The sequence below is a fragment of the Ranitomeya imitator genome, chromosome 1 (genome assembly GCF_032444005.1).
Source record: "Ranitomeya imitator isolate aRanImi1 chromosome 1, aRanImi1.pri, whole genome shotgun sequence".
Classification (NCBI taxonomy): Eukaryota; Metazoa; Chordata; class Amphibia; order Anura; family Dendrobatidae; genus Ranitomeya; species Ranitomeya imitator.
Window position 1 is genome coordinate 373,030,659 of NC_091282.1, and position 12,931 is coordinate 373,043,589.

The 12,931-nt window shown below is 45.9% G+C and overlaps 2 protein-coding genes and 1 non-coding gene across 3 annotated transcripts in view; 2 read left to right on the forward strand and 1 right to left on the reverse strand.

Moving 5' to 3' along the window:
- HAUS4 (HAUS augmin like complex subunit 4) overlaps nucleotides 1-704 on the forward strand; it is an 80,416-nt gene extending 79,712 nt beyond the window's left edge. Inside the window, exon 9 of the mRNA XM_069761778.1 lies at nucleotides 9-704. Within this exon, the coding sequence (XP_069617879.1) occupies nucleotides 9-192 (184 nt within the window). The 3' untranslated portion in view covers nucleotides 193-704. The remainder of the gene's footprint in view (nucleotides 1-8) is intronic.
- An 8,561-nt stretch (nucleotides 705-9,265) lies between these two features.
- Nucleotides 9,266-9,338, reverse strand: TRNAR-ACG (transfer RNA arginine (anticodon ACG)). Its single transcript has one exon. It is a non-coding gene; the product is annotated as a tRNA-Arg (tRNA).
- Nucleotides 9,339-9,614: 276 nt separating this feature from the next.
- The window catches only part of PRMT5 (protein arginine methyltransferase 5), a 33,247-nt gene continuing 29,930 nt past the window's right edge, over nucleotides 9,615-12,931 (forward strand). Inside the window, exon 1 of the mRNA XM_069761779.1 lies at nucleotides 9,615-9,760. Coding sequence (XP_069617880.1) covers nucleotides 9,660-9,760 — 101 coding nt within the window. The 5' untranslated portion in view covers nucleotides 9,615-9,659. The remainder of the gene's footprint in view (nucleotides 9,761-12,931) is intronic.

Here is a 12,931-nt window from a genome sequence, read left to right on the forward strand (position 1 = left end):
TCTTCTAGGTCTACTTTGGAGGCCGCTGTGAAATCTGAAAACACAGAACTATCAACATCCAGACAGATCCTTGCCTCTTATGAATTCCTGGGCACACAATTTGAGGAGATGGTTCAAGAATATACCCGCCTAAGAGATAAGATTAAGGACAATCGCTGGGCCATTCAGGAGCTCAGTAAAACCTTACCTTGAGAGATGATGAAAGAAATGAGGATATTCCAGGGGGGAAACAAAGACTTTACTTCTACCCCGGAGCTCAGCCTTGCAGGAGTAGAAATGATCTGCTTTGTGTAATGTCATATTACAAGTCTACTATACAAATGATACGATCAACACCATCTCTCATTTACTGTACGCCATCTGTTTTTCTGTACATAGGTAATGCTGGTTTGAAGCCTTTTTGAATGTTTTATTAAGGAGGTGCATTGGGAAGTTTTCCTCAAAGTACTGTAACTATCCTAATAATACTGCGGGGTATAAGATATTGGCAGTAATACGGTCCCAGGCTTTAAATGAACCAAGCATACATACCGCGTTAACAGAGCAAGGTTTGGATTCTAATCTAATTCTATAATATACTTACAGTACTTTAATTCACAGATTCGCTTTAATGATCTGTACATAATGTGTTTTTTTTCTTATGCTAATTATGTAACTTAATGCAACACAAATTTCTAAAATAAAAATTGTAATAGAAATCTCGATTGTAAGATGTGTTGAAGTGTTCTGAACAATATCCTAGGAAGAGATGAAATGGCGCAAGCGGATTGATTTTACATGGGATGTGCCCTCTGCCACAGTCATCAGCCAGACATAAAGGATATTCCTCAATCATTACAGTGGTCTTGTGACTGACTGTGAAGGGGGGGGGGTCATTGAAGAAATTCAGTTCCTCTTGAACTACAGGTGTTCTTTTTCCAGACCTACATAAGATATGTGTGGCATGTCTCTCATATTATATAACAATCTGGCGGGCTTTTTTTATTGCAACTCTGGAGCAAGCTGGAGGTCACTTGTCAATGCGAGCCTGTATGAGATCCTCGTTCCTGCTCTTGTAGACTTACACTGAGAGCTTGTGACTATTGATGAGCGAACGTGCTTGGATAAGGTGTTATTGGAGCATGCTTGTGTGCCAACAGGGCCTTTGGCGTTCTAGAGTCCCTGCGCCTGTATGTCTCGTGGCTGTTCGATAGACGCAACACATGCAGGGATTGCCTAACAAATGGAGAGCCGCAACACATGCAGGGATTGCCTAACGGAGAGCAGCAACACATGCAAGGATTGCCTAACAAATGGAGAGCCGCAACACATGCAGGGATTGCCTAACGGAGAGCAGCAACACATGCAGGGATTGCCTAACGGAGAGCAGCAACACATGCAGGGAGTGCCTAACGGAGAGCAGCAACACATGCAGGGATTGCCTAACAAATGGAGAGCCGCAACACATGCAGGGATTGCCTAACGGAGAGCAGCAACACATGCAGGGATTGCCTAACGGAGAGCAGCAACACATGCAGGGAGTGCCTAACGGAGAGCAGCAACACATGCAGGGATTGCCTAACGGAGAGCAGCAACACATGCAGGGAGTGCCTAACAAACTGAGAGCCGCAACACATGCAGGTATTGCTTAACAGTCTTGAGGCATGCAGCCGCGGAGACTTGAGCATATTTTTCCAGCACGCCGTAGACACGGCTTGCACACGAGCATGCTCAGATAACCCTCTATCCAAGCACACTTGCTCATCACTAATTGTGATTGTTACCTCTGACTTCCGGTCAGTAAGAAGTTGCAGTCATGAGATGGCGGGGAGGGACTGGATCGGCATTGGTAATGGCTGAAGATGGTGGCTTGTAAGTATAAGATTAGGTGCAGGGATCCGACGTTAGTAGCTCCAGTGTTGAAATAAAAAAACAAATGCTGTAGTGGTGTTTTAAAACCAGCTGCCAGTATAGTGCAGGTCTACAGTGCTGATATACTCTGGGGTACCCTTAGACCTTGCCCCGTACATAACACACTGTATATGGTTGCCTAGAATGTTACTTAAAGGCCAAGTTCACACAATCGTATAAAAAGTTGTCAGATTTTTCTTCCAGAATAAAGACGATTTTGCATCAGTATTTTCCGTATGACATCTGGTTTTATAGGTCAGTGAATAAAATTAACCAGACCAAAACTGGTTTCCTATGTTAATAACGGCAGTGTATGGATGAAAAGTGGCAATGTGTCAGTAAAAATCAGATACTATACAATTAACCCATGAGTTTTGTTCTTTTTGGGGTTTTTTCACACCTATAGACTTCCTTAAGAAAGTCTAATTAGAAATACTGAAAAGACTCTTACGTGGTCAGCCCTGCACCTATCAATTGCAGATCACAGAATGCACTGGAGGAATACCTGATGTCAGATGTGCATAGGGAGCCTGGTGAAGAAGCAGGTGCTTGTGGGAAATGTAGTTTACTGTGGTCACATGGTCAGCACTGATGAACCGCCCACTTCACACTGAGCAAAGAAGCAGTATAATAATCTTTATATAGCGCTAACATATTCTGCAGCGCTTTACAGGTTGCACACATTATCATCACTGTCCCCGATGGGGCTCACAATCTAGAATCCCTATCAGTATGTCTTTGGAATGTGGGAGGAAACCCACGCAAACACGGAGAGAACATACAAACTCTTTGCAGATGTTATCCTGGGTGGTGATTAGAACCCAGGACCCCAGCGCTGCAAGGCTGCTGTGCTAACCACTGCACCACCATGCTGCCCAGTATGGAGAAGTTGGAGCCAAAAAGGAATGCGAATGCAGCTAACGAATATCTGAGGACATTGCTGGGTTACTTTAGAGAGGTTATATACACTATGTTCCAAATTATTATGCAAATGACATTTTTCTCGGAGTTTCCTAAATGGTCGGTGCAAATGACACTCTAATAAAAGTCATCACCCATTAGAGTATACATCGAATTTTATTGAAGAAACCTCCCAATGATAACCGTATAATCTCCATAATGAATAAAAACTCAAAATGCACTGTTCCAAATTATTAGGCACAGTGGAATTTCTAAACATTTGATATGTATTAAAGAGCTGAAAATGTTCATTTGTGGAATTTGCAGCATTAGGAGGTCACATTCACTGAACAAAAAAGCTATTTAACTCCAAAACATCCTAACAGGCCAAGTTACATGTTAACATAGGACCCCTTCTTTGATTTCACCTTCACAATTCTTGCATCCATTGAACTTGTGAGTTTTTGGAGAGTTTCTGCTTGTATTTCTTTGCATGAAGTCAGAATAGCCTCCCAGAGCTGCTGTTTAGATGTGAACTGCCTCCCACCCTCATAGATCTTTTGCTTGATGGTTCTCCAAAGGTTCTCTATAGGGTTGAGGTCAGTGGAAGATGGTGGCCACACCATGAGTTTATCTCCTTTTATGCCCATAGCAGCCAATGACTCAGAGGTATTCTTTGCAGCATGAGATGTCATGCATGAAGATGATTTTGCTCCTGAAGGCACATTTCTGCTTTTTATACCATGGAAGAAAGTTGTCAGTCAAAAACTCTATATACTTTGCAGGAGGTCATTTTCACACCTTCAGGAACCTTAAAGGGCCCTACCAGCTGTTTCCCCATGATTCCGGCCCAAAACATGACTCCTCCACCTCCTTGCTGACGTCGCAGCCTTGTTGGGACATGGTGGCCATCCACCAACCATCCACTACTCCATCCATCTGGACCATCCAGGGTTGCTCGACACTCATCAGTAAGGCTAAGTTCACATTAGCGTTGCGCCGCTGTTGCGTCGGCGACGCAGCGGCGACGCGCCCCTATGTTTAACATAGGGGACGCGTGCGTCTTTTTGTTTGCGTTTTTCGCCGTGTGCGTCGTTTCCGACGCTGGCGTCGGACGCACGAAAACGCTACAAGTTGCATTTTCTGTGCGTCCGATTTTGGTCAAAAACGACGCACGCGTCGCAAAACGCGCGCGTTTTTCGATGCGTCGCGCGTTGCGTCGCTGACGCAGGGCGGCGCAACGCTAGTGTGAACGTACCCTAAACAAGACTGTTTGAAAATTAGTCTTCATGTATGTCTGGGCCCACTGCAATCATTTCTGCTTGTGAACACTGGCTAGGGGTGGCCGAACAGTAGGTTTATGCACCACAGTAAGCCTTTGAAGGATCCTACACCTTGAGGTTCGAGGGACTCCAGAGGTACCAGCAGCTTCAAATAACTGTTTGCTGCTTTGTAATAGTATTTTGGCAGCTGCTCTCTTCATCCAATGAATTTGTCTGGCAGAAACCTTCCTCATTCTGCCTTTATCTGCATGAACTCTGTCGGTGCTCTGTTTCAGTCACAAATCTCTTCACAGTATGATGATCACTCTTAAGTTTTCATGAAATATCTAATGTTTTCATACCTTGTCCAAGGCATTGCAATATTTAATGCTTTTCAGCAGCAGAGAGATAATTTTTATTTCCCATATTGCTTGAAACCTGTGGCCTGCTTAATAATGTGGAACATCATTTTTAAGTAGTTTTCCTTTAATTAGAATAACCAGGAAAACTAATTATCACGTGTGTTTAAGACTAATTTCAGTGATCCATTGAGCTCTGAGACACAAAACCATCCACGAGTTTATTTGAAATACAAAACAATTCTTTATGATACTTAAATCCAATTTGCATAATAATTTGGAACATATTGTAGCTGAAGGGAGTCTGGGGAAAAAATGGATTCTGGAACATCTCTTTTAAGTATTATATAACATCGGATGTATTCTATAGAATGTGCAGCACCGAAAATGAATAAATTGAGTCTTGGGTCGGTTTCATGCATTTTTGAAACATGGACCGTGGTGGGATTGCCTTGTAGGCATTTATGAAGCAATCGTTCCAAGAGACCCGCCAGTATTGCACCTAGTGATGAGCGAGAGTGTTCCCCACCCAACCATGCATCATCAGAGTGCTCTGGTACACACGGAGTATCACAGGTGCTCAAGCGCCATGCTCGAGCCCCGGCCCAGCATGCAGGGATTGCCTGCCATATACTGTAATGCTGTAACCATGTTGGCTATGGCAATCCTCGCATGTTTACTTTTTAACAGCCATGAAACGTGCGGGGCTGGGACTCGAGCGTGGTGTTTGAGCTCCTGCGATACTCAATGCGTGCCAGAGCCCCCTCGCTCATCAATAATTCAAAGCCAAGCATGGTCCTTGTTTAAGAGATGTATAAAACTGGCTTTGCAACCATACCCGATGTTACTGTTCTCTTCCATTTGTTTAATTCTTTCCCCAGTCAAACAACTATAATGTGAGCTGTATACTTGCCTGGTTAAGTTGCCTGGTTTTCTCAGACCTCCCCACAATCTGGCTTTCTTACTTTATACTGCACGGAAATGACAATGACCAAAATTTCTAATCATCTCCTGAATCAAATACTCCTTCTTTATCGGCTGCATTTGGGATTATAGATTACTAGTGATGAGTGAGTATACTCGTACCTCGGGTGGTCTCTGAGTATTTGTGAGTGCTCGGAGATTTAGTTTTTGTTGCCTCAGCTGCATGATTTATGGATGCTAGACAGCTTGAACACGAGGGGATTCTCTAGCAACCAGGTAACCACAACATATACTCAGGCTGGCTAGCAGCTGTAAATCATGCAGCTGCGGCAAGAAAAACTAAATCTCCAAGCAGTCACAAATACTGAGAGACCACCTGAGCGTGCTGGGGAAAACCCGAGTAACGAGTACACTCGCTTATCACTATAGATTACCCAACACTCACTCTTTTCATTACTTTTGCTTACACCGCACCATTATAACCTGTTTTGCTTCCTACCGTATTTCTCTGACCGATCTTTTAGGCAATGTTCACATGTTCATTATTTGGTGATTTTTTTACCTCAGTATCTGTAGCCAAAACCAAGAGAGGGCAATAAATACAGAAGTGACATGTTTCTATTATACTTTTCCTCTGATTGTTCCACTCCTGTTTTTGGCTTACACATACTGAGGTAAAAAACTCACCAAACACTCAACGTGTGACCATGGCCTCAGGGTAAGGGCAGAGACAGACTGCCGTATTCCTCGTGCGATAACCACATCGCACTGCATGCACTGGCCTGGCACCTCTCCTGACCTGAGTAAGACAGCGTGATGGATTACTATGCTGCTGTCAAGCTCGGGTCTGGAGAGCCGACAGTACAAGTTTTACAATGCGATTCTCGCATGAGAAATACGGCAGTGTGTCTCTGCCCTAAGTCTGTACTCCATCTTTCCTCCTCAATTAGGGTTGACTATGGATCACGGGCTACATGAGTTTTCTCTTTATACAATTCCAGGTGATGATACCACTAGCTGGTTTGACCTCCAATACCATCTTAACGTTGATGATGCCCCACTACATAAATTGTCCTGTGATATTCTCCAAATATAAAATACAATTGCCTATCTGAAAGTTAAAGAGGTTGTCTACCTATGAAAACATTTTTTTTTTTAAAGTCATGTATTTAGTGCTAAAACTAATTTTTGCAATCTGGCTTCATTATAGATTTTGCACCATTTTGCTTTTCCAGGTTCTTTGTTTCTCTGCACATCCAACTTGTACGGAGTCTGTGGTCATAAATCAGTTGAGAGGAGCTCAGGAAAAAGACTGACTCTTTCTGCGGCTAGCAATAAGAAGTGCAACAGAGAGGCTACAGAAAGCAAACTGAGCAAAAAAATTATGAAATCCAGTTGCAAAAATTAGTTGTGTCCCCAAATTCATGCATTTAAGGAAGAACAAAATGTCCCCAAAAGTGGACAACCCTAGTTGTCCTGCTATAGGAAGTAAGGTCCTATTGTGCGTCCAACTTCCAGGACCTCTACTCATCCACTGAGTGAAGAAGCTTAAGCAGAGGTCTTTCACAGGTTCTCCATGCACATCAATGATGTCAGCACCGAGGGTATCAGCTGGGTGGACCCGTACATGGTGGGTGTCATAAACCGAATACAACTACAGCCTTCTAAGGCTGCCGTCACACTAGCAGCATTTGTAAGCCAAAACCAGGAGTGGGTGATATATACAGAAGTGGTACATATGTTTCTATTATACATTTCCTCTGATTGTTCCTCTCCTGGTTTTGGCTTACAAATAATGATGTAAAATACTGACCAAATACTGAACGTGTGACGGCAGCCTAAAGGTACCGTTACACTAAACGACTTACCAACGATCACGACCAGCGATACGACCTGGCCGTGATCGTTGGTAAGTTGTTGTGTGGTCGCTGGGGAGCACTTCCCCTGACGAAGCTGCGGAGGCAGCGATACGCGTGGGGTGCGCTCCCACCTTATCCTTCTCCTACCTCAGGGCCATTTTGGGGCTGTTATGTTCCCTGGCTCTATGTGGATTTAACCCTTGTGGTGCTCTGTGCCCTTTGACATTGCTGCATCTCCATATACCAGAATTGACGCAGGACAGGTTGTATCCACAGCTGTTATATAGCATGCTATCACATTCCAATCTCAGGACCATGTATTGCATGGATGTTTCATTTTTTGGTTATTAGCAGTGGATACTGACATATTGTGGTCGAGTCCTTTGCGGCCTGTATAGGCACATTTTTGCAGGAGAGCATATGTGACTAGGTGCATCTAGGGTAGGATATTACTGTTTTCCTATTGTATTATGGGATTGTCATTTATTATGGGATATGATGGGTATAGGGATTTGTACATTTGTTTTTAAATGTTTTTAACATGTTTTTTGAGGTGTTTAATAAAGGTGTTTTGCTTTATAGTACTACCGATTGTCTCTATATTTTGGGTTGTGCATACTATTTTTAGTCTACCCTTTCTCTTTTCGTTTGTCCTGTTCTATTTATAGACTAAGTATTGCACCCCTTGATGGTGACTGTGACATTATATATTGGTGCGCCCTTTTCTATCTTTACTCTTGTCGCTGGGGAGCTGTCACACAGACAGCTCTCTCCAGTGACCAACGATCAGGGGAAAGACTTCGGCATCGTTGAAACTGTCTTCAACGATGCCGAAGTCCCCGGGTAACCAGGGTAAACATCGGGTTACTGAGTGCAGGGCCGCGCTTAGTAACCCGATATTTACCCTGGTTACCATTGTAAAAGTAAAAAAAAACACTACATACTCGCATTCCGATGTCTGTCACGTCCCCCGCCGTCAGCTTCCCGCACTGACTGTGTCAGCGCCGGCCGTAAAGCAGAGCACAGCGGTGACGTCACCGCTGTGCTCTGCTTTACGGCCGGTGCTGACACAGTCAGTGCGGGAAGCTGTCGGCGGGGGACGTGACAGACATCGGAATGTGAGTATGTAGTGTTTTTTTTTTTTTTTACTTTTACAATGGTAACCAGGGTAAATATCGGGTTACTAAGCGCGGCCCTGCGCAGCTCTGTTTAGGTGCAGTCGTGCTTCCACTCTACTGCCATCTAGTTGAGCCTGCAGCTACCTGCATTGCAGCAGCGTGACACATTGATCATACACGTGGGACGGCGATCGGCCTGCGATGCTCGGACTGGCCGGCGGCTCTCCTAACCCGAGCGTGAGACCTTCATGGATTTCAATGCAGCTGTCACGCTCATGTGGGTAGAGCCGGTGACCAGTCCCAGCACTGCGGTCCGATCGCCGTCCCATTTATACCGCCATCTGACCGCTCACTTAGCCTAATTCAACGTTTGGGAATGTTAAAAACATCACAGAATTTTTGGGCACTTGTGTACACTAATGGAGCACAAAATGTGTCACAATTTTGATTTTAAAGTCAAACGCAGCATTTTAAGAGGTGATTTAAGGGTTTATACAATTACTTTACAAAAATAAGTTTCTTAGAATTTCTGCTCATTTTGATGCATTTTGCTTAAAATCTGGAAATGAAAAAGGACAAGATAAAATAACAACAACCATGAAATGGGCAATGGGGGGCATACGCTCTGAATGGGGCAGCAGAGCACAGAATTAGTACCCCTAGTCCTGTGACTGGTGGGCACCAGAGGATCGGCCACTTATTACCAGTCCTATGGGTAATTGTGACATCCGTCACACTATATACACACATTATGAAATTAACTATATAAAATTAACGTATTTATGCAATAGTAATCTGTGTGATTAAACCTGATCAACTATAGATTTCGTAATGAAATACTGGAGAACAGATCTAATCCAAGATTGCATAGATACTGCCTGATAGTATGGGGTATGATAAAAATATAATGACATGATATATATTATAAAAAAAAAAAAAAAAAAGAGTCATTCCGAGCCAGCCAGGAGTCGAACCTAGAATCTTCTGATCCGTAGTCAGACGCGTTATCCATTGCGCCACTGGCCCTCAGACATGTAAGCTAGGATCACATACGCCCCATGAACTGTGCTCCTGCGAAGTGTGATTGGTGCGCTTGACTGTTGTTATGGCTGTACTAGGGCGTAGCTAAAGCGGCTTGCACGCTGGAACGCCCCTCGGTTGTGTAGCTCTACTCTGATAGGCTAGTTCTCCTTTCTGAACGTAAAGTGCGCTTTAACATATAAAGAGAGAAGTAACGGGATTGGCTAGTTACTGACCGCCCATTCTTGGCTCTAATTGGATGATGATGGTTGTCACGGAGAAGGGGCGTGATTTGTCCAGCGCGTGTGGAGTGATTGTCTGTTCAAGATGGCGTCAGCGGGCAGCGGGGGAGGCCGGGTGTCCAGCGGCCGGGACCTGAACTGTGTCCCCGAGGTGGCGGAGACTCTGGGGGCTGTTGCTAAGCAGGGGTGAGGCACCGGGTGTGATGTGGCTTCTGTGGTGGCTAGTAATAGCGCAGCGGTTTAGCTGGGGGCCATGTGCAGTCACATGTAGCATGTAAGGTGCAGTGTCGGCACGTGGGCAGCACTAATGTATGGCCTGTATCATGTCCTGGCCATGGGCAGCACTAATGTATGGCCTGTAACATATCCTGGCCATGGGCAGCACTAATGTATGGCCTGTAACATATCCTGGCCATGGGCAGCACTAATGTATGGCCTGTAACATATCCTGGCCATGGGCAGCACTAATGTATGGCCTGTAACATATCCTGGCCATGGGCAGCACTAATGTATGGCCTGTATCATGTCCTGGCCATGGGCAGCACTAATGTATGGCCTGTATCATGTCCTGGCCATGGGCAGCACTAATGTATGGCCTGTAACATATCCTGGCCATGGGCAGCACTAATGTATGGCCTGTAACATATCCTGGCCATGGGCAGCACTAATGTATGGCCTGTATCATGTCCTGGCCATGGGCAGCACTAATGTATGGCCTGTATCATGTCCTGGCCATGGGCAGCACTAATGTATGGCCTGTAACATATCCTGGCCATGGGCAGCACTAATGTATGGCCTGTAACATATCCTGGCCATGGGCAGCACTAATGTATGGCCTGTATCATGTCCTGGCCATGGGCAGCACTAATGTATGGCCTGTATCATGTCCTGGCCATGGGCAGCACTAATGTATGGCCTGTATCATGTCCTGGCCATGGGCAGCACTAATGTATGGCCTGTATCATGTCCTGGCCATGGGCAGCACTAATGTGTGGCCTGTATCATGTCCTGGCCATGGGCAGCACTAATGTATGGCCTGTATCATGTCCTGGCCATGGGCAGCACTAATGTATGGCCTGTATCATGTCCTGGCCATGGGCAGCACTAATGTATGGCCTGTATCATATCCTGGCCATGGGCAGCACTAATGTGTGGCCTGTAACATGTCCTGGTCATGGGCAGCACTAATGTGTGGCCTGTAACATGTCCTGGTCATGGGCAGCACTAATGTATGGCCTGTAACATGTCCTGGCCATGGGCAGCACTAATGTATGGCCTGTAACATGTCATGGGCAGCACTAATGTATGGCCTGTATCATGTCCTGGTCATGGGCAGCACTAATGTATGGCCTGTAATATATCCTGGCCATGGGCAGCACTAATGTATGGCCTGTAATATATCCTGGCCATGGGCAGCACTAATGTATGGCCTGTATCATATCCTGGCCATGGGCAGCACTAATGTATGGCCTGTATCATATCCTGGCCATGGGCAGCACTAATGTATGGCCTATCATATCCTGGCCATGGGCAGCACTAATGTGTGGCCTGTAACATGTCCTGGTCATGGGCAGCACTAATGTATGGCCTGTAATATATCCTGGCCATGGGCAGCACTAATGTATGGCCTGTAACATGTCCTGGCCATGGGCAGCACTAATGTATGGCCTGTAACATGTCATGGGCAGCACTAATGTATGGCCTGTATCATGTCCTGGCCATGGGCAGCACTAATGTATGGCCTGTATCATGTCCTGGTCATGGGCAGCACTAATGTATGGCCTGTAACACGTCCTGGTCATGGGCAGCACTAATGTATGGCCTGTATCATATCCTGGCCATGGGCAGCACTAATGTATGGCCTGTATCATATCCTGGCCATGGGCAGCACTAATGTATGGCCTGTATCATATCCTGGCCATGGGCAGCACTAATGTATGGCCTGTATCATGTCCTGGTCATGGGCAGCACTAATGTATGGCCTGTAATATATCCTGGCCATGGGCAGCACTAATGTATGGCCTGTAACATGTCCTGGCCATGGGCAGCACTAATGTATGGCCTGTAACATGTCATGGGCAGCACTAATGTATGGCCTGTATCATGTCCTGGTCATGGGCAGCACTAATGTATGGCCTGTATCATGTCCTGGCCATGGGCAGCACTAATGTATGGCCTGTATCATGTCCTGGTCATGGGCAGCACTAATGTATGGCCTGTAACACGTCCTGGTCATGGGCAGCACTAATGTATGGCCTGTATCATATCCTGGCCATGGGCAGCACTAATGTATGGCCTGTATCATATCCTGGCCATGGGCAGCACTAATGTATGGCCTGTATCATATCCTGGCCATGGGCAGCACTAATGTATGGCCTGTAACACGTCCTGGCCATGGGCAGCACTAATGTATGGCCTGTATCATGTCCTGGTCATGGGCAGCACTAATGTATGGCCTGTAATATATCCTGGCCATGGGCAGCACTAATGTATGGCCTGTATCATATCCTGGCCATGGGCAGCACTAATGTATGGCCTGTATCATATCCTGGCCATGGGCAGCACTAATGTATGGCCTGTATCATATCCTGGCCATGGGCAGCACTAATGTATGGCCTGTAACATGTCCTGGTCATGGGCAGCACTAATGTATGGCCTGTAATATATCCTGGCCATGGGCAGCACTAATGTATGGCCTGTAACATGTCCTGGCCATGGGCAGCACTAATGTATGGCCTGTAACATGTCATGGGCAGCACTAATGTATGGCCTGTATCATGTCCTGGTCATGGGCAGCACTAATGTATGTCCTCTATCATGTCCTGGTCATGGGCAGCACTAATGTATGGCCTGTAACACGTCCTGGCCATGGGCAGCACTAATGTATGGCCTGTATCATGTCCTGGTCATGGGCAGCACTAATGTATGGCCTCTATCATGTCCTGGCCATGGGCAGCACTAATGTATGGCCTGTATCATGTCCTGGTCATGGGCAGCACTAATATATGGCCTGTAACACGTCCTGGTCATGGGCAGCACTAATGTATGGCCTGTATCATGTCCTGGTCATGGGCAGCACTAATGTATGGCCTCTATCATGTCCTGGCCATGGGAAGCACTAATGTATGGCCTCTATCATGTCCTGGTCATGGGCAGCACTAATGTATGGCCTGTATCATGTCCTGGTCATGGGCAGCACTAATGTATGGCCTGTATCATGTCCTGGCCATGGGCAGCACTAATGTATGGCCTCTATCATGTCCTGGTCATGGGCAGCACTAATGTATGGCCTGTATCATGTCCTGGTCATGGGCAGCACTAATGTATGGCCTGTAACACGTCCTGGCCATGGGCAGC